Source organism: Armigeres subalbatus, chromosome 1 (assembly GCF_024139115.2).
Source record: "Armigeres subalbatus isolate Guangzhou_Male chromosome 1, GZ_Asu_2, whole genome shotgun sequence".
Lineage (NCBI taxonomy): Eukaryota > Metazoa > Arthropoda > Insecta > Diptera > Culicidae > Armigeres > Armigeres subalbatus.
In genome coordinates this window covers 264,348,080-264,370,802 of record NC_085139.1, presented here as the reverse complement: position 1 = coordinate 264,370,802, position 22,723 = coordinate 264,348,080, and the positions used below count along the sequence as shown (strand labels likewise).

The 22,723-nt window shown below is 39.2% G+C and overlaps 1 protein-coding gene across 4 annotated transcripts in view; it reads left to right on the top strand.

The window, feature by feature from the left end:
- Nucleotides 1-12,218, top strand: part of LOC134207271 (cystathionine beta-synthase-like) — a 45,394-nt gene extending 33,176 nt beyond the window's left edge. For all 4 annotated transcript variants that reach the window (XM_062682994.1, XM_062682993.1, XM_062682996.1 and 1 more), the window contains exons 2-5: nucleotides 10,558-10,664; nucleotides 10,739-11,639; nucleotides 11,696-12,024; nucleotides 12,085-12,218. In XM_062682994.1, the coding sequence (XP_062538978.1) occupies nucleotides 10,798-11,639; nucleotides 11,696-12,024; nucleotides 12,085-12,164 (1,251 nt within the window). In that variant the 5' untranslated portion in view covers nucleotides 10,558-10,664; nucleotides 10,739-10,797 and the 3' untranslated portion in view covers nucleotides 12,165-12,218. The remainder of the gene's footprint in view (nucleotides 1-10,557; nucleotides 10,665-10,738; nucleotides 11,640-11,695; nucleotides 12,025-12,084) is intronic.
- Nucleotides 12,219-22,723: the final 10,505 nt, after the last annotated feature.

The window sequence follows — 22,723 nt, the reverse complement described above, 5'->3', positions numbered from 1 at the left end:
GCTGCGATCGCTTTGATGCGTCCACTCTGCGTGAAATCATGTTCAAACTGAGGATTTTATCGAAACCCGCAAGTTATTGATTTTTGATGTCTGTGCTAGTGATGCATGTAGGTGATTGGTTGGTTTACCGATTTCAAAACTTTTTATCAATTTTCAATAACAAATAGATAAAAATCAGTATTTTCATATGAATACAAGGAAGCGTTGACTCATCCTTGATCGAATGGTCCAAAAAAAATGAAAATCCATTGAGAAACGGCTGAGATATTAAAGTTTAAAGTCTATCATATTTTCGTGACGGTCCCCGATTTTCGCAATCGTAAAGTGTACCCCAATATAGAAAAGACAGACGTAGTCCTACGTCAAAACATTCTTCCAAATAGGGACATAGGGCCATCTCCATCCTTGAATCGGGACCTGATTCCTATCGACTTAATCTATTTCTCTATTAGGGTTTCGTCGCCAGGAGGTCCTAGGTCTTCCCCTGCTGCGATGTCCTGCCGTCTCCGCTCTTACGTGGTGTATGGCAGGCCTACGTCACACTGTGGAGTTACTGTTGATATCGGATTTCGATGGCATCGTCGATGGGACTCAACATTCGGAATCCAGTTGTGTGGCCAGGTCTGAGCTGTAAAACGTTAATGTCGGTTGATGAATACTTGCAAATCTATGTGACCTAATACGCACCAAGTATCACTGGCGTATATCATCACAGATTTTACGTTAGAGTGGAGTATTCGGGGTTTGGTGCATTGCCTAGACCGCCGCCCAACGTTGACTCGCTTTGGGTTTCGACCTTCTCCACTGTTTGCCCGGCTACCGAGGAGTTGGACTTGTTCACATCTAATGATTCGGTGTTGTTGAAGTTGATGAGGGAAGCGTTCAACCAGGTTATTGAGTTTACTCCACTGTTGCGTTAGTATTGCAGTATCGTCATCTGAGTCGAGATAGTACGATTGCTCTGGTGGGCTGCTAGAGCGGCCCATGATTTTGTCGATTACTATGGGCAACAGAAACAGAGACATAATACATCCAGCCGTGCCGCACCTAAGCGATTGTATTGTGCTGGACTCTGGATTTTGTCTAGGCCTCCCTTGCTTCTAAGGATGCCATTGACCTGCTCCAGGATGTTGCAAAACATGACAGCATGATCATCCGGGCGGAATCTTGCCTGTTGCCGTCGGAGAATTGTCAGTCTTTCCCTATATCTGAATTAGGATAAGTCGTCAAAACTCGAAGAAGTTCACTTGTCATAAGACGGGTTTGTACAATCCTATTTAATTCCACCACTTAAATGGAATGGAATTAAATGGGATTGTACAAACTCGTCTTATGACAAGTGAAGACATTCCACTAAAAGGCTCAAAATAATTTTCTTATCGAAGAAGTTGTTCTAAGTAGTCGAGCCAACGTTTCAGCTGATCAGTTGGAAATGATTGACATGTCGCGTCTTCCTCTGGCATCCACGGATTTGTTCTTGGTCCAATCAGACATCATGAAATGTAGTAGAGGAGGCGATTATCGTCGGTTGTTGCGGCTTTCCTACCATCGTTGACCGGGAGTCTACCCGCCACCGCTTCTCCCGTCTGCAGCCTAGAGCTTCTCTAGAGCCGTTTTCAGGACAAGTATTTGGCTCCTCTGGAAATGGATCACCTGAAAATGGAGATGGTGCCTTCTTGAGTCCGTACTAAACGCACGAAGACATCGCGTTTGACTATCATCTTTTAATTGTCAAGATCCGACCACGCAATTTCCAGAATTCACTCGGGTATCGATTTACCATAGACCGACCACAAGATCCAGTTGTGAAGAGATCGTTAGTTGAATAATATGGAACCCAGGTAGTGGATATTCTGGAAGGTGGCAGCGTAGAATAGAAATGAGCGGCGAAGAATACTTTTATAAAAGTGAAGACAGACATTTATTTTACATTCAGACATTTACAACAACACAAGACATTTATAACAATGTTTTATTCGGGCTAAACCACTAACTGGCCTTCTCACCAAATATTTAAATATGACCCGAATCTAAACGGTCACAAATTCTCACTTCTCAACAGTCACATTCCATTTCTCATCTCTCCGTCCTCAGATCTCACTTCTCACTTATCACTTCACATTTCTCACCTCTAGCTTCTCATTTCTCACTTTTCACTACTAACTTCTCACACATCACTCCTCACTTTTTACCTCTCACTTCTTACTGCTCACTACTCACTTCTCACTTAGCACTTCTCAATTCTCACTTTCTACTTTTCACTTCTTCCTTCTCACATCCTACTATTTACATTTCACTTCTTGCTTCGAAATTCTCACTTCTCACTGCTCACTACTCATTTCTCACTTAGCATTTCTCACTTCTCACTTTTCTATTCTCAATTTTCCATTAACATTTCTCACTTCTTACATCGCACTTCTTACTTCTTATTCAAACTTTCAATTTTTTTTCTCACTACTCATTTCCTCTTCTCACTTTTCATTTTCCATTACTCACTCTTCACTTCGCACATTTCACTTCAATGTTTTCACTCCAACTTCTTATTTTTATTATTTCTCAAACGAAGGCCGGAGTCTGTTCTCCAGTAGCAAAGGCGTAGGATTGCCAATCCTGAGATAACGAGTTCGATTCTCGGTCCGGTCTAGGATGTTTTCGGATTGGAAACATTCTCGACTCCTTGGACATAGTGTATCCGTTGTACTTGCCACACAAGATACATACTCATGCAATAGCGGGCATAGAAAAGCTTTCAATTAATAACTGAGGAAATGCTAATATAATACTAAGTTGAGAAGCAGGCCAAGTTCCAGTTGGAATGTAGAGGGATTGAAGAAGAAGAAGAAGGCCGGAGTGGCCTGTGAATCTTAATATGGCCTGTGCAGAAAACAAAAGTCTTCCCCATTTAAGTCGGCCCATGGCTGCATGTCGGAGGGTCCGCAAATCGTTTTTCACCTGATCGATCCACCTTGCACACAGCGCACCTCGCCTTCTTGTGCCCGTCGGATCGTTCTCAAGAACCATTTACATTATTGTCCGACGTTCTGACTACGTGCTCGGATCACCACAGACTTCCGATTTTCACTGTGTGAACGATGGATGGTCTCCCAACAGCTGATGCAACTCGTGGTTCATTCGACTCCTCCACGTACTGTCCGCCATCTGCACCCCGCCATAGATAGTACGCAACATTTTCCACTCGAAAACACCAAGTGCGCATTAGGCCTCCACGAGCGTTGTCCAGGTCTCGTGTCCGTATAGGACTACCGGTCTAATGAGCTTTTTGTAGATCAGGGCTGCCCAACGTACGGCCCGCGGGCCGGATGCGGCCCTTGGCTTCGTTTTTTGTGGCCCGCGTTGTGTAAGAAAAATATACTGAATAACCGGCCCGAAAGCTTTTCTAACTGGCTTGAGAAGCTCATTCTTATTATATATTGATAAGTACTGTAGGTTAAAATAAATCTGCACAAGCACGGAATCGAATAATCCAGCACGGCCAGTTTCCCTGTTAATGAGATTTTGGTATCTTGTGCTCTAAAAAAGTCTTTTTTTTATTTCTTTATTAACGTGATTTTTTTATGTATGAAGTTCATCACTTTCTAAAAAAGTCTCTTTCAGTAGTATTTTAGTTAAAGTTCTCACTGAAGATTTCAAAACTTCGTTACGTGAAAAAAGTCACCTGCTTCTGCTTCACCTGCTCGCAATCGAAAAAAATACTTAATGTAAAAACAAGCCGCATGTAGCTGTCTTCATAAGGGGAATTTATGACCATCAGATCTGATGAAAGGTGTTAACACCTGTATGAAGTAGCTTGAACTTGTTTTTTTTTTATTTAACTATTTTTATTTGCTAATTATCTAATACATACATGCATTCATCTCTTAGACTAGGTGTTCCGTGTTTTCTTAACACTATCATCCTTATTTGCTATGTTACGCTTTTAGTTATTATTAATACATTTCAATTGCCTCTGGCAGTTAGGATATTTCCTCTGCTTGAATTAAACCGTGTAGGAATTACAATGTTTTCTACTTAAACTAAACTTAACCTAATTTATACTAAGAGTACAAGGAGCTAATCGTTGCAATAGAAGATTGCAACGATTTTTGTCTAAAATTGGAAATTATTTTGTTGGACATTTGTTGCAATGTCTCAATATTAGAAATTCTATGAAGTTCATTGGTACTATAACACGGAGGCAACTTCAGAATCATTTTCAAAATTTTATTTTGTATCCTCTGATCCTCTTTCTGGTATTGCAGCAACTTGATTGGCACAACATACAACATGGCTGGTCTAAACATTTGTTTGTTCTTGAGACAAAGTTTTGATTTTCTGTTTATAAGCGGATAAAGACACTTAATATATTTGTTACATTTGGCTTGAATGCCTTCAATGTGATTTTTAAAAGTTAATTTATGGTCTAGCAGAAGTCCTAAATATTTGGCTTCGCTAGACCAATTAATTGGAACCCCATTCATAGTGACAATATGTCTGCTAGAAGGTTTCAAATAAGAAGCTCTCGGCTTATGTGGGAAAATTATAAGCTGAGTTTTGGAAGCATTCGGGGAAATTTTCCATTTTTGCAAGTAAGTGGAGAAAATATCCAAACTTTTTTGCAATCTACTACAAATGACACGAAGGCTTCGCCCTTTGGATAAGAGGCCCGTGTCATCTGCAAACAAAGCTGTTTGACACCCTGGTGGTAAATCAGAAGTAAAAATGTTATACAATATGGGCCCCAGCCTTAGGGAACATCAGCTCTTACAGGTAATCTATCAGATTTCGAATTCTGATAGTTTACCTGCAGTGAGCGATCTGATAAATAATTTTGGATCAGTTTAATAATGTACAGAGGAAAATTAAAATTCATCAATTTTACAACCAAACCTTCATGCCAAACACTGTCAAATGCTTTCTCTATATCAAGAAGAGCAACTCCAGTCGAATATCCTTCAGATTTGTTGAGCCGAATTAAGTTCGTAACTCTTAATAACTGATGAGTGGTTGAATGCCCATGGCGAAAACCAAATTGCTCATCAGCAAAAATAGAATTTTCATTAATATGAACCATCATTCTATTTAAAATAATCTTTTCAAACAGTTTGCTTATTGAAGAAAGCAAACTGATTGGGCGATAACTAGAAGCCTACTGTTTTTTGTCCGGCTTCAAAATTGGAACAACTTTGGCGTTTTTCCATTTATCTGGAAAGTATGCCAATTTAAAACATTTGTTAAATAAATTAACCAAAAAGGATAAAGAGCTCTCAGGAAGTTTTTTGATAAGTATGTAGAAAATACCATCATCACCCGGGGCTTTCATATTATTAAATTTTCTAGTAATAGATCTCACTTCATCCAAATTAGTTCCCAACGAAGGGTCAAAAACATTATCTTGGTTGAGAATGTCTTCGAAGCTTCGTGTAACCTGATCCTCAATTGGACTAGTGAGACCTAGACTAAAATTATGGGCACTCTCGAACTGCTGAGTAAGTTTTTGAGCCTTTTCGCCATTTGTTAATAAAATTTTATTTCCCTCTTTAAGCGCTGGAATCGGCTTTTGAGGTTTTTAAGAATTTTCGTTAATTTTCAAAATGGATTCGAACTGGGATCCAACTTCGAGACATTATTCTCAAAGTTGGTATTTCTCAGAATAGCGAAACGTTTTTAATTTCATTTTGCAAATCTCGCCAAATAACTTTCAACGCGGGATCGCGAGTTCTTTGGTATTGCCTTCTTCTCACATTTTAAGCCGGATCAGTAGTTGAAGATCGTCGTCAATAATATCGTTGAATTTAACTTCACATTTCGGAATTGCAATGCCTCTGGCTTCGACAATTAAATTTATCAAAGATACGAGAGCATTATCAATATCATCGAGAGGAATATCAACATCAAAATTCCTATCGATATCTGTTCTATATGAATCACAATCAGCTCTATGATAATTAAAAGTTGAGCTGATTGGATTATAAATGGCTTCTTGTAAGGTTTCAAATGTCACAGGAAGGTGATCAGAGTCAAAGTCAGCATGAGTTACCAATTGGCCACACAGCTGACTTGAATCCGTTAAACCAAATCAATTGTCGAAGGATTTCGAGTGGATGAAAAACAAGTTGAGCCATTGGGATATTGAATAGTATAATATCCCGCAGAACAATCTTCAAATAAAATGTTGCCGTTGGAATTGCTTTGAGCATTATTCCATGAACGGTGTTTGGCATTGAATTTGAAGATCAGCTTTCAACAAATTCTTTTGCTGCCCATTGCATTGAAAAGGCAAATAGGCTGCAATGAAGGAAAATTGACCAAAATTTGTTTCAACAGAAACTCCCAAGGTTTCAAAAACTTTGGTTTCAAACGAAGAAAATAATTTATGTTTGATACGTCTATTAATGAAAATGGCGACCCCACCACAGGCGCTGTCAAGACGATCATTTCTGTAGCTAAAATAATTTGGATCTCTTTTAATGGAGAGTCCGGACTTTAAATAAGTTTCTGTTATAATGGCAATATGCACATTATGAACTGTTAGGAAGTTGAATAATTCATCTTCCTTACCCTTTAGAGAGCGGGCATTCCAATTTAGAACTTTCACACAATTATTTAGATCCATTAAAACGGAGTCCGATAACAATTTTTTGTGTGTACTTTATACCAACCTGAACAGCTTCTGGTATGGTATTTGCTTTGAACATTGCATCAATCATGTGATGCAATTGTTCAGTTGAAAATCAAAATCGGAAGCAGTCATGCTACCTGAATCGGCAACATGACCATTATTTTCCGTTGGGACATGGGTATAAACCTCATTTTGAGAAGAGAAATTTTGTCTACCAGCAGCGATGTTTGCATACGTAGGTACATTCGAAAAATTGGAATTTACTGAAGTGCTTGCTACCCGTTGACGAGCGGCAAAATTTGTTTGTGAATTGTGGTGGGTATGAATTGCTCGACCGGTAACTGGTTTCGAAATTTGAGCGTTTGAAAAATTTCTACCCGTCGAATCTGGGATCCGATTGGAATTTCCGTCATCAATTTTGCACGGAATTCAAAACTTTTGCGTGAAGGGCATTCCCAGAAATTGGATTTATGATTGCCCCACAATTTGCACATTTAAATTTATTGGAATCTTCTCTCACAGGACATGCGTCCTTGGCGTGAGAGGTTCCACCACAAATCATGCATTTAGCATCCATGTGACAATGTTTGGTTCCATGACCCCATTTTTGGCACTTACGGCACTGGGTGGGGTTTGGAAATTTCCCCAGGCCTGCGGAAATGTTCCCATGTAACACGGACATGGGACATAATACAGGCCTTTCCAAACAAACTTTTATATTATTTAGTTCACTTTTGTTAAAATGAACTAAATAAAATTCTTGAGAAATGCCCCTCTGGGAAGTACCAGAGTGGGATTTCTTTTCATCTTAATTACTTGGACTGGTGAAAATCCAAGTAATTGAGAAATTTCAATTTTAATCTCATCCAGTGATTTGTCATCACTGGGGAGACCTTCAAGACGACTTTGAACAATCGCTCAGTTTTGTCGTCGTATGTGAAGAATTTATGGCGCTTCTCAGTTAAATAGTGAAGAAGACGTTTGCGATCGTCAAAGGATCCCGGCAAAACGCGGCAGTCACCCTTCCTAGCAATCTGAAACGAAACCTTGATCCCCTGAAGGTTACTCAAAATCTCATTCCGGAAGCCAGAAAACTCGGCAACAGATACCACAATTGGCGGAATCCTTTGCTTTTTCGCATGAATCGAATCACCTGGGCTAGAGGTAGATTCGATTTGCTCAATTTCATCATAAATCAAATCGAACTGATTGCTCAGTTCGATTGGAGAAGAATTATTTCCGATATTAGAGTTAGAAGGAATATCTGAATTCTCCAGCTTCCTTCTATTTTTTCCGCGCTTTGGCAGGACGGTCTTGAAACCTTGTTTCTTTGAAGGAAGTGGATAATTCAGAGACTCCCCCTTCCTCTTGTTTTTATTAATGCTCATGGCTGAGCGTGGAGACGTGACCTTCTAAGAGGTTTTTCCCAGAACGGTGTCCCTGCAGGATTACCACCGCTTGTCGGAATTTTACTTCCGCAAACGGGTCCAACGTAAAACGAAGGCACGGGTCCTTGCAAAGATCGTAACGGGATCAGTGGGTACAAATAGCGCTAAGAAGCACCGTTGAAATTAAAATAGCTTCGGGTAGTATTAAAAACTTCCTTCCGCAAAGAGAGAAAGAACCGCACAGCACGAAAGCACGATGCGGTCTGTGGAAAATTGTTTAAAACAATTAATGAGGGGGTCAAACACGGGGGGGTGTAAGTGACAAAAAGTTAGTTTTAAGAAAAATGGGTGCAAAGGTTTTCAATATTTTTTCGCTTCATACAAATTGTATGAATGTTCAAAAAATAACAAATTTTCTATAAATTTTCACATTTTTTATAAACATCGTACAAGCCGTAAAGCTTGAGAACCAAATCATTTTTTACTGTACTCAACTCAATTTTGATCAAAATGTCACTCAAATGCCATTTTATAGTAAAATAGTAGTAAAATAGTATGGATATTTTGAAAATGTTTAAAAAAATATGTACCGAATATTATTTGGCCCGCCAACAAGTGGTCATTCTGACAATTGGCCCGTGGCATGCAAAGGTTGGGCAGGCCTGTTGTAGATTGTCAGTTTGGTACGGCGGCGAACTCTATTCGATCGGAGCGTTTTTCGGAGTCCAAAGTACGTACCATTTCCTGCCATGATGCGTCTCCAAATATCTCTGCTGGTATCCATTTAGCTTCCCATTTCACGGTTTAACGACTATTTTCTTCCATTTACTTCCACTAATAAATTTTTATGTAGCATAGCATAGTTACGGTGTACTTCGTAGATTGGACACTAGTGATACTCATGTTTTTCTTTTGAAATCCTTATCCAGATTGCTATCAGAAATCAAGGTGGGTGTGGTCCTTGATTTCAATCTAGGATAAAAATCACAAAAGCATGAGGATTACTACTCCTGGCCACGCTCATCTTCACCGTAACTTGGGAGGGGAAGGAAGTGTTGATGTAGTACTTACTTAACGAGAGGCCCCCGACTCAGCGACACCCTCATAAGTACCACGGAGATGGATATTGGGGAAGGTATTCGTTGGGTCAGGATTTGCCTGTAGCTGACAATATGACCGTGGTAGATCTTACACCGTAACACACCACGCAAAGGTGTCTACCCAGCGTTACGGAGTATTTTGTTATCGGTATTTTGTTCTTCAGTATTTTGTTATCGAAGTTGTTTTGTTTATAGAAGTTCTCAAGTAGAGGACGAAATGCGTATCTGTTTGATACATAAACATTAATTAGTGGAAGTAAATGGAAGAAAATAGTCGATTAACTGTGTAACATTTCCCCTAAGACGCTCGCAAATAATTATTCATTCTCTTTTCAGTCTGATGTAGGCTTCCTGCAGCTTCTCAAAGTTGCGTGTCCTAATATCAATGTCGTCGGCGGAACCAAAAAAGCTAAACCGACTTCGTGAAAATCGTACCACTCGTGTCGATCCCTGCCCTTCGTATTACTCCCTCCAAAACGATTTTGAATATCAGGCACGAAAGACCATCGCCTTGCCGTAACCCTCTGCGCGTTTCGGAGGGATTCGAGAATGCCCGTGAAACTCGAACTACGCACATCACCCGATCCATCGTCGCCTTGATCAACCGTAACAGTTTATTCGAAAATCCGTGTCCGTGCATTAGCTGCCATAGCTGGCTCCGATCGATTGTATCATATGCGGCTTTGAGCACAGTGTATTCGCGGCATCTCTGCAATATATGGCGTACGGCGAACACCTGGTTTGTGGAAGAGCATTCGCCCATGAATACCGCCTGGTACTGCCCACGCACTCTCTTGCAATTGGTGTTAGTCGACGTCATATAAATTTGGGAGAGTACGCGTTCAGCAATGTGATTGCACGGTAGTTGGCACAATCCAGCTCATTGCCCTTTTTGTAGATGAGACACACGACACCTTGAATCCACTCCTGCGGCAGAACTTCCTCCTCCCGAATCTTAGCGCTCTAGCTAGTGCATCACCACACCACCGTATTTAAATAACTCTCCTGGTCTCCTGGTTATCCTGGAGACCAGGAGAGTTTTCTTTATTGAAGTGATTTTTATGGTTTTATAAGTTCATCACTACTCTTCTGTATTTTCTGGATACGTATGTCTTAGGGCCGATGTCCACGTAGCGGTTTTTTACGCTGCGTTCACGCAAGGTACCCAGCATCAAATGGAGTAATGCACACGTAAACGTGTACACGACTATATTTGACGCTGAGTACCTTGCGTGGACGCTGCGTGCACGCAGCTTGGGCATCGGCCCGTATTCTTCTTTTGGGTGCCGAGAGCAAAATGTTGATATGGATTTTGTTTCAATATAAAACAGCTATGCTTGCGGCAGCAGTATTATAATAATATAAAATAATAGATTCATAATTATATAATATACTTTTACTGTACAAAAATTCATCTAATGCCATGCGTCGACGAATCTTTTTCTCATAGAGTTTATCACAAAAAAACAATCGACAATGTCTTGGATGCTATTGGAAACACTCCCCTTGTCAAACTAAATAAACTACCAAAAGAATTTGGGCTGAAATGCAATGTTTGTAAGTATATATTGTCCACGAAAAGAACTCTTTCTTATGAAACTGACCCTCTATTCCCCACACCATTTATTCAGATGCCAAATGTGAGTTCCTCAATCCTGGCGGTTCCGTTAAAGACCGTATCGCTGTACGCATGATCGAGGAAGCCGAGGAGCGTGGTTTGCTGAAACCCGGCTATACAATTTTGGAGCCAACCTCCGGCAACACCGGTATCGGGCTGGCCATGGGTGCCGCCGTCAAAGGCTACAAGTGCATCGTCGTTATGCCGGACAAGATGTCGATCGAAAAAGTCGACACCCTGAAGGCGCTGGGAGCCGAGGTGATCCGAACTCCGACCGAAGCTGGCTTTGAGCTGCCGGGGGGAGTTATGCCTGTCACCCAACAACTTCAGCGGGAACGACCCAACATAGTTATACTGAATCAGTTCATAAACCCGGGAAATCCTCTCTCTCACTACGATGGAACGGCATCGGAGATTATCGAGCAATTGGATGGAAAAGTCGACATGATCGTAACGGGGGCTGGAACAGGAGGCACCGTCACCGGATTGGGACGAAAGTTAAAGGAACACAATCGCAACTGTAAGGTCATCTGCTCGGATCCTATCGGCTCGGTTATGGCTATTCCAGCAAGTTTAAACGAAACCGACTGCAAGTACTGGGAAGTGGAAGGTGTGGGATACGAGTTCATACCAACGGCTTGTGATGTCGAGGTGATAGACGAGTGGATAAAGTACGGCGACAAGGACGCCTTTGAGACTGCCCGGAAATTGATTGTCGAGGAGGGACTGCTGTGTGGAGGAAGCGCAGGTGGTAATATGTACGCGGCTCTGCAGGCCGCCAAGAGTCTCGGTGAAGGTCAAAACGTGGTCGTAATTTTGCCGGATAACATCAGGAACCACTTGACTAAGTTTGTATCGGATAATTGGATGGAGGCGCGAAACTTCAGCGATAGTGTAAACATTCATAATCACAAGTAAGTTGGGTTTCTCGACATCCAGAAGAAAACTAAACATTGGCTATTTATTACAGATGGTGGGACCACCAAGTTTCGACAATTATCATGGACACTCCCATTACCATCAAAGTTGACCTCTCGATACAGGAAGCGGTGCGCATCATGAAGAAGCACAATTTAGACCAACTGCCGGTGTTGAATCACGACGGGAGCATTCGAGGTGCTGTTTATTTGACGCATTTGCTCGGAAAGATGTTGAACGGTATGGTGACTGTATCGGATCCAGTATTGAGCGCCCTCTACAAGCAGTATGTTAAGATCGGTAAGAGCTGTTCGATAGGGCGAGCCGCTCGGATCCTAGAGAAAGACCCATTTGTTCTGGTGACGGATTTGGGGCTTGACAGTAAGTTTATAATCGAAGTTAAATTAGAAATATAGATATCTTATTGTTATGTTTTTACAGATTATCATGTGGTACTAACCGAGAAAGTAATTGGAATGCTTACCCAAAAGGATATTTTACAATATGTTGCTAACGCATAGATAAAAATAATTTGGACGAAAATGTTTTTTTCACATGCGTGCTACTAGAGCGCCATTGCGGAGCTAAGAGCAAGCATAACGGGCCCAACCATTGGCTATACAGCGCTGCGTTCCTAAACCAGTCATTGCCATATTCGCTTGGTAAAATCTTGTCCGTATCGGTAGCAGTCAACAGATGCTCGGTGGAATCAGTACATAATCGTCTTAATAACTAATACACAACTACAAAAGATATTTTAGTTACTAGATAAAGATTGTCGCTTCGGTTCCCTTTGTTCTGCTGTCCGGAACATGTTGGGTACCAAACTGTCAAATCGTATGGATTTTCCTTCTTTGACATTTAGCTCCCCTATCCTCGCCAGCAAAAGATGTTCCGGACAGCGACGACAGCGACAATCTTTATCTAGTAACTAAAATATCTTTGACAACTACCCTTTAATTAAAAAAAATAAACTTGCGAAAAAAAACATCAGGAAATGTTTGACATTACATATATTTTTTAGCACTGATATTGTTATCTCTCGAATTATCCGAAGTCCATGCCGGAAGCTTATTGAACAGCGACCGATACGGTATAAATGAAGTCACATAACTGACGTACCTGACCACAGTTTCACGGAAAAACTAAATTTTCAAAATGATGGTTCTCAGCAGTCTTGCATCGGAATTTCGTTGTTTTCTGCAATCGATCACAAAATAGGAGACAATAGACAAGCGTGCCATTTAAGAACTCTTATCTAGCAGCCCGCTGTGCAGTGCCGGAGAGAGCGTAAACGTTGCAGATCGTTGTGTCGTGCACTCGCAGCGCGATAAGTCGGCTGTCCAGACTACTTTCCACGTGAGAGACATGGATGTGCTCCTACACCGCAACAGCTGTGCCTCTTCTCGTGTGGTCCACATTCGCGAAAAGAAAACGGCAGAGCCAGGCAAGGAAAGCTGTTCGACTTCCGGTAAAGACCGACTTCCTGCAGACACAAGATATCGAGGTTTTGGCAAAGGTTCGGAGTGCGCAGAGTTTCGTGGGGTTCGTGATCGTTTCAATGTTGATAGATGCCAGATTGTACGACGTGTGTGCCATTTATGACAGAAAGCCCACATCCTGCTCATCGTCACTATCGCTGTTTTTTTGCCGGGCGGGCATCCTCGGCTTCGGCTACTTCTTGTTGATGTGAACGATTCGTCCGTATCGTTGCCAGTGGTTCGGTATTTCGATCGCATCGCGCTTGCTGGCCTTTTGAATATGTAAACCAAGACCACTTCACCCTGTGGTTGTGTGCGCAACGACGACAATTGTCCGATGACATACTGACGCGTGTGCGTGCGCGAATGCGACCAAGACTCCAAGATAAAAGGAATCATATTGCTTTTTTTTCTTTATTAAAGTGTTTTTTTAATCTACAGATTAAGTAACACCGAAATTATATTGCTGATATTCTGTTGCACGAGTGCTTAGACAAGTTCGCGCACGCACAAGCTTCAGTATACCATCAGCCAATGAGTTGCGCGCTGTTTGTGTTTGCAACTGGGAGCCACCGTTCGTGCAATGGATTGGATGCAGTTGGCTGGCTTGCAGTTGGGTTTATCAAGCCAGATGGTTCAGTCTGACTCGACGGCTCGGGGAAAGCCTCCATCGAAGCTGGTGGGGGAGCGATTGAACGCTGACCGACAGGTTTGTCACTCGAGGGTTTTGCACCGTTAGCCGTCTTCGGTGGTTGTCGTGGCCCAGTTTGCTTCGCCACGTTTGCGGGTTAGGGACAAAAGGTCGAAAGGACGAAAGGTCGAAAGACAAAAGGTCGAAGGGACAAATGGTCGAAATTGACAAAAGGTCGAGAGGCACAAAACGTCGAACGGGAGAAAACGTCGAACGGGAGAAAAAATCAAAATGAACAATTCAGTGAGTACAACTAATAGATTGATGTTTAAGTTTTCTAAATGTCATTTCGATCTGTCAAAACGGCGCACGCAAAAGCCACGCGAGCGCGCTCATCAAATATCCATCTATTATTTGCACTCATTGAATGAATTTTATTAAATTGGTAAAAATAGTAAAAAAAGAAAGAGCAACTTTTTGCCATCTGTGTAGGAAAACTATGTCTCACACAATACAAGTTTTATTCATTTTCTGAATCAGCAATCTATTTCATCGCTAGATATTCATAATATTGTTTCATAGTAATTACTCCTTCTTTGAAAATTGCTCATTTTTGAACTTTGGTTGATTACATGAATGTGTTATTTCTGCTTGAAGTTAAATGCATTTCACAATTTCCTTCGGAATACACCCAACGTGTTATCAACTTGTTCTTGATCGACCTTTGGTCCTTTTCGACCTTTTGTCCCTTTCGACCTTTTGTCCTTTTTGACCATTTGTGCCTTTCGACCTTTTGTCCTTTTGTCCTTTCGACCTTCTGTCCCTTTCGACGTTTTGTCTTTACGACCTTTTGTCTTTCGACCTTTTGTCATAGATTCCACGTTTGCATAGCTCTTCTGGACTAGCTTTTTGTTCTGGACACACGATATACCAGTATGCGCTTGTTACTTGCAGTATCTACGATCTGTCCCTTGTAAACAATGAAGGCCTGTTGTCCTTCGATCGTGACCCACGAAATGATGTTCCGATGTGTCGTGATCTGGTCGCTTGGTTTGATCAATTTGCTGGTAGGTTTGCGCTGCTTATTCTCCAAGAGTGCTTCCTACCAGCAAAATAAAAATACCTTTCCAACCATTTTTTTCCTCTTTTCGCCACCGGACTCCTGTGTCAAGGCTGATGTTGTTGCTCGACACTCCAGCAGTTTGATAGCGGTATTCACCGCTTACCACCTGAGCTTACCACCACTGAAGTGGAGATTCAGCTTCAGGCGCTCCTCTTCCTCCTTTCGGAAGACAGAGGGCGGTGCCACCCGCTTACTCATCTTCCGAAACGGAGTTCACTGAAAGAATTTCAAACCATAAATTAACGTGTTTCACATATGATTCTTCACTACTTGTCAACTCTGTGTTATTCACTGGCCTTACACGTCAATTCAAAGTGTATGATCCAAGTTCGACTGGTAAAGCTTCTCATATCGAAATAACGTGTTTTATAATTGACTTCGATAATAAAAAATGACAGATACTATAGCCACAAATATTAGAAATTAAAATGTATTTGTCATGAAATTCAAAGTGAAATAAGTTTAGAATCTTTTATTTTGTTTTCGGTCACAAGATTAAAAAGTGCGGTACTACTTTTGTAAACAACACAGAAAATGTTTTCCACACAGGCTTTATTTACTTTATTATATATTTTTTTCATAGTTTTCATTTTGTACATCTAATCTGCATGAAATCACATATTTGTCCCATATGAATGGGAAACCTAGTAAGAAAATGGACAAATAAACGATTACAGGCAGCAATCCCGCATGGAAGGATGTCTAAAAGAGAACAGGAATCTACCTGGATAAGATGCAAACCACATTAGTAAAGATTCGTTTTCATCTTAGGCTCGAATCAACTCCCCTCCAAGCCTTTTCATGTGTGTGAGTTTACCCATACACTCACAGTCTACTGTGATCCGAAGCGGTTCTGTCAAAAATTTTCTCATTACCTTCCGCGTAGTCTGCGGCGTAAGCGCTGCCCGCATGCTCCTGCATCGCCATTTTATTTATAATAATTCGTTTCCGCCGGTGAATGTGAAATTAAATTATTTATGTGTGCATTGCCGTCTAATTAAGTAATAAACAAAAGGAAATAATAAAACACCCCAGGTAACCAAAATAGTTTTTGTTTGAGGATTTCATTTTAAATGTTAATTAAATTTTATGAATTATCTTCTATTTTCTAATGGCACAGGAATTGTGAAAAAAAAGAACTATAGGATTGACCGATGTGGACCTATCTAATGGCAGATATGCTTGCGAGGCGGCGCACGATAGAAGCAATCTGGCGAATTTGCGATACGGCATTGTATAGAATTGCCGAGCTGCGGAGCCATCTTCGAACCCATGCGGGTCCGAAATCTTTTGCCGACGTTAACGTACGTGCACACCAAACCGTATGGAACCGTAGGAAAAATCCTAACATGATTCCACGGTTCCTTCTGGAATCCAATCAATATTGTCGGCGTAACACTGTATTAGAATTCGAAAGTACTGACTTCCGATCCGAAGTTTTATCTGTTGAACAAAACGATTCGTTGCTTAACGCATCTTTATGAGAACCCGTACCGGATAGACAATGTTCTTTCTGGAGTTCAGTGGAGATTCCTTGTGGAACCCAGTCGTCATTCCTCCCGAAAGATATTCCGAAAAAAAATCTCAATTCCAGAGAAAAAAAACATTCCGAAATCACAACACAACACCTTCCTTTCTTCCAAACAGGTTCGCATTTACAATAGACGTCCTTAGCAGCAAGACCGAGAACGGAACCTTTGGGCTAAATGCCTGATTTATCCAGGCTCGATTCCAGGGCTTCCATCGGTCGATGTTCAATGCAGCTGGTTCCATTTGCTGTCACATTCGTCGATCTCTGGGTGTTTACAGGAAACATATTCAAGAATTATTGTATGAAGCGAACTTTTTAAATATAATTTATTATTTGAAAACATTAAATAAAAAGAAAAATTGCTTCGAACCGCTTCTAAAAATATCTGAAAATATTTAACATCCGAAAAATAAATAAAAATGAAAAGAAGAAGAATCAAGGTACCCATATCTCCGTCATATCTAGCAAAAATCTAGAAGAATGGTGGTATCCATGTCTAGTAGATATATCTGCGTTATCTAAGAGAGTCTATCTGTCAAATCGCTATCGGCTCAAACGGTTTAAAATTGAGGTAGAAACGGTTGTTGCATTTGAGGCGAGATTTGAGGCATATAGAAGAAAATTGTCGATTAAGTGTGCATGTTGAAAGTTTCAATAAGAAACTTTGGCGTCAATTCAGCTCCACCGTTGCTCTCGATTGGGACGATTCCTAGGCTGGCATTAACGTTAAGTGAAGCGTTCTCTTTTATGCTTGAAATTTTCGGTAGATTTATGCAGTTGTTCTGGTAGCAATTTTTAAAAATGTGTCACTTTAATGAAAAATGAAAACCACACTATCACTGCTTCTGACGATCTGATCCGACGATCCGGAATTTTCGAAAAACAATCTTTGGTCAGACAAAGGAATTGAATAAACTCCGGGGGAATCGCCACCAACGGGACTCTCGACCGTTGAATCACCGATATCAATGAAATTTTCCTGAAAATATTTAAAATTAGAATAATTTTGTTCAAAAATTCGGCAGTATTTCATTTACCTCTTCCATCGACCGGGTCGGGTTTTGGTCACCGGAGAGTGCGTTTTCCGTCGCTGATATTAACTGTGTCTCAGCTCCAATATCCGATGAAAATAATAAACTTACTGACGGATCGCAGCAATTGCACATCATATCCTGGAACCATATGTTATTAATATACCAAAACCAATCCTAATAAATAATGAATTGCATTAGGATGTGTAGGTAAAACATTCGAAAAACGTGGGAAACTTTTTAAATTATCATATTTTGATATCAAATAAATTAATCGTTTATAGCCTATTCAGATTGGGCTATTTATGACTTTGTTAAGTGAGAGGGTATCCAATTATTACGAGGTGTTCAGACTGCAGCAAGATAATATTTATATCTTGACGTTTCCATGTTTCCTCATTTGCACGCTAATACAGGGTTGAATTCAAGGAGAGTTTTAAAATTTAATTTGCGAAATCAAACATTTGTATGGCGACAATAGAACATTTTTTTCTGAACAAAGTTTCCACAAAAAAAAAAATATTAAAAAAATATGAAACGGGATTTTCGAAGAATATTTGAAGCTCTCATTAAGGATAATGAGCGAAGCTACATTCATTAGTTGGGTGCGCCGTTCTTCGGGGAATCAGACTATTCCTCAATTTATTTTTAAGTTTAAAAAGTATTTTGATTCTGTACACTGAAAGAAGCGACATGGTAACGCATACTATATCGAGGGTAATACCAAAAACATTTTACCACTTGATTTCGGCAGAACGCAAAATTCTTTTGAATTCACTGTCTCAGCAGTTGAATTTACCATGTCGTTTTCAAAATTGAGAGGTAGTAGAATGAAATATGTTTACGTCATGGGTACTAGAAAACATGGCACTAAACAAAGTAAAATTTACCATGGATGATGGTTTCATACTACTATGCACGATACACACTTAATTTTATTCACCGAGGCCGGCAAAATAAATTGCCGAGAATCCAACAGCTGAGATTTCGGTAAAAATCTCGGTAAAAGTTCAAAATGCCGAAACGGTCGTAAAATGGAAGATACCACTCAGCTGTCAAAATTTACCGTACCGTTCGGTAGTACATTTCCGGAATGATCGGTAAAGTGCTTTGCCGAGATTCAGTACGGTTATTGGTTTAATTTGTTTTCAGATAATTCAAAATAAAAATGAGATTATCAATCATTAGAATTTAAAATATATTTAAGTGATTTATGTATTTGCAATTGTACATTAGATAATACATACTAAAGAAAAATTTATGGAGTTCGTGGTAACACCAAACTGTCAATACGATTTTTACACTCCGGCAGCCATCTAATGTTCTGCGATTTCTTATATTTGTCTGCTCTCATATATTATTTTGCAAAAAATATATAGATTGGCCACAGGGAAGGCGATTTCCGTCGACATTATTGCGTCTGTAACGTGGTGTGAAAATTGAAGCGCTCCATTTGTATACGCGAATCCGCTGAAATTAATTACGTATAGAAATTTAAATATATGTTCTATGATCTTCAAATCAACGTAAAATTGAATTAAAAAAGATTAGTATAAGCAAAAAATGAAATCAGAATTAATACTCACCAAGAAAAAATGAAGATAATGATTTTTCAATTTTTTTAGTTCCCGCGTGGTTTTGTTTTTCAATTGCGAGGTTAAGCGTTTGACAAACGAGTTTGCCGAAACTCGGGTAAATTTCAAATCACCGATTATTGTGGCAAACTTGATTGCCGAGTTTCAGTAACTTGTGTAAACGTCATATCTTTTAACGAGATATCAGTTAAAATTAACTTTAACGATCATGCTCGTCAATATGTTTTACCGAGAAGAAAATTGTCGATTAAGTGTGTAGATCGCAATCATTTATTTATGTTTCAGATTTTTGATTAGTGTACTGGAAGAAATAGAGAATGAATCATCTTTATTTAAACATATTTACGTATAAAAAAAAAAAAGATAAAACAATCGTGGATATCGTTGATGTAACTTCTTCATGGAAACTCCTCGTCAAGCATTCATTTTCCTTGTGGCATTCCATCTCCGACGGCACAATAAAAAAGTGATTGCTAACGAAAAGATGTTTTCAGTCGATGAGCAGGATGGTTATTTGACTCTGGAATATAAATGAAGAAGAGATACAGGTTTACCCGTTACCGTCCAATAATTTACATCTTAGAATACATACCAATATTATTTATTCACCGCTTTTAGGCCGGGTCTTATTTTATCTGCAACAGAATCCACGGACACTTTTCAACAAAAATGGCCGTCACTTACGTCCTCGTAATAATATATCCAAACCACCGATTTCTATATTTGAGGTCAATTCAATATGATTGTAGCACCTGTATAGAAATGATTTATTATGATGGTTATTAAAGAAAATATTGAAGGAAAAGAAACTTACCATTTTTTAGTTTATTGAAGATGGCGTTGAGTGGCAAACTTCTTTAAAATCACAGCGGGATAGCGGGAACAGAATTGCATAGTTTGATTTACTATGGATATTCTAGTACGCGTGCAGTAATCTCCACTACACACTTAATCGACAATTTTCTTCTCGGTAAAACATATTGACGAGCATGATCGTTAAAGTTAATTTTAACTGATATCTCGTTAAAAGATATGACGTTTACACAAGTTACTGAAACTCGGCAATCAAGTTTGCCACAATAATCGGTGATTTGAAATTTACCCGAGTTTCGGCAAACTCGTTTGTCAAACGTTTAACCTCGCAATTGAAAAACAAAACCACGCGGAAACTAAAAAAATTGAAAAATCATTATCTTCATTTTTTCTTGGTGAGTATTAATTCTGATTTCATTTTTTGCTTATACTAATCTTTTTTAATTCAATTTTACGTTGATTTGAAGATCATAGAACATATATTTAAATTTCTATACGTAATTAATTTCAGCGGATTCGCGTATACAAATGGAGCGCTTCAATTTTCACACCACGTTACAGACGCAATAATGTCGACGGAAATCGCCTTCCCTGTGGCCAATCTATATATTTTTTGCAAAATAATATATGAGAGAAGACAAATACAAGAAATCACAGAACATTAGATGGCTGCCGGAGTGTAAAAATCGTATTGACAGTTTGGTGTTACCACGAACTCCATAAATTTTTCTTTAGTATGTATTATCTAATGTACAATTGCAAATACATAAATCACTTAAATATATTTTAAATTCTAATGATTGATAATCTCATTTTTATTTTGAATTATCTGAAAACAAATAAAACCAATAACCATTTACTGAATCTCGGCAAAGCACTTTACCGATCATTCCGGAAATGTACTACCGAACGGTACGGTAAATTTTGACAGCTGAGTGGTATCTTTCATTTTACGACCGTTTCGGCATTTTGAACTTTTACCGAGATTTTTACCGAAATCTCAGCTGTTGGATTCTCGGCAATTTATTTTGCCGGCCTCGGTGAATAAAATTAAGTGTGTATGATTCAGTCATTATAAATGGAGTTGTATTTAGTTTTACTGCTACATTGTGGTACATGGTCATAGTAAAATTGAACGCGAGTGAATAGTTCATGTTACCACGTAATTTTTTTCAGTGTACTATGATCGAACGGAGATTTGATAGAAAAATTTAGATACTTTTGGGAATTCTCACAAATAAATAAAAAAAAGGACGATTGGACCAATTTTCAAGAAATATTATCGAACTAAAATGTATTTCCACCAGTATCTCCATGTATGAAGGGCAACTCAACAATTTAATTTTTTTTCAAAAATGGAAACTGAACCATTGCGTTCTACTCGACAATCAATGATACAGCTTCTAACAAAATCGAATCGTGTGAATGTTTTATGTTTTATTCAATCCATGTTTTATTTAAGGTTATTCTACTTTATATATACATCCCATTCAAATCGTACAGTTGTCCCACGTGGAAAATGTTGAAATCCAAAGTATATTAAGCCATTCAAGGAGCAGAATTGAAACAATTTATGAAATCATGTTTATTCATCAAATATATTCGTTTTACAACCATTTCTACGTTTTAAATTGTCTTCCGCATTGGCCCTTGAACTTTGGACATTTATTCGATTTGTTCAATTAAATTTAGGTTTAAGTTAAATACTTCATGTTAATTCTAGAGAGCATCTGTTTTTTAACAATTCTCGCTTAACTTTCAAAGGACCTAAGTAACATTTTTCATGAATTAATTTGAATAGCGCAATCGAAAGCTTTCACGTTGTGCTGTTGATTGCGCTATTCAAATTAATTCATGAAAAATGTTACTTAGGTCCTTTGAAAAGTTAGGCGAAATCTCGTTAACTTTTCAAAGGACCTAAGTAACATTTTTTCATGAATTAATTTGAATAGCGCAATCGAAAGCTTTCACGTTGTGCTGTTGATTGCGCTATTCAAATTAATTCATGAAAAAATGTTACTTAGGTCCTTTTGAAAGTTAAGCGAGAATTCATGTTGAATGAGTGGAGAATAAATAATTATCATCATTATTTTTCATCATATAAAATGCTTTCCACAAAACCATCACAATCCGAGTTATTCTTCAGCGCTCAGAAGATTTCCATCTAACATGCATTCGACCCTGCTGCGACAGAAAGAGCATGACTGTCAACTACGAAACGAAATGAAAACAGAGAGAATTTTCTCTCTGGCAAAGAGAGCATGACGCTTGTCAGTTTTGTTTTGTTGAATTTCTCCCTGCATCCCAGTTAGAACGAAAGCTCTCTCGTAATAATTGTTCGTAATAAATTCTTTATGACTCTTTTTAGCGGGTATCTTTTGACAGCGCAAAATGTATGGAATATTACGTAAATAATGACATCATAAAGCGTATTTACCCTGAAACGCCAATTATTATGTCATTAATGGCGTAATCTGAATAGGTGTAACTTTGACAGATCCTACAGGCTACAGCACAGCATAGGAAGATAAATAATTTTAAAATGCTTATAATAAATTATCGACAAAATGTAATTAAAATCTGATTGATGTACGGTATCGGTCAATAATCCAGTGAAAATGGTTCTCGAGAACGATCCAACGAGCACAAAAAGGCGAGGTGCACCGCGAGCAAGGTGGATCGATCAGGTGGATGACGATTTGCGGAATCTCCGACGTGCAGCCATGGACCGAGTTAAATAGAGAAGACTTTTATTCACTGCACAGGTCACTTCGGCTTACATTATTCTTCTTTTTCAACGCCTCTACAATCCAACTGGAACTTTACCTGCTTTTCAACTTAGTATTCTATTAGCATTTTCTCGGTTTTTAATTGT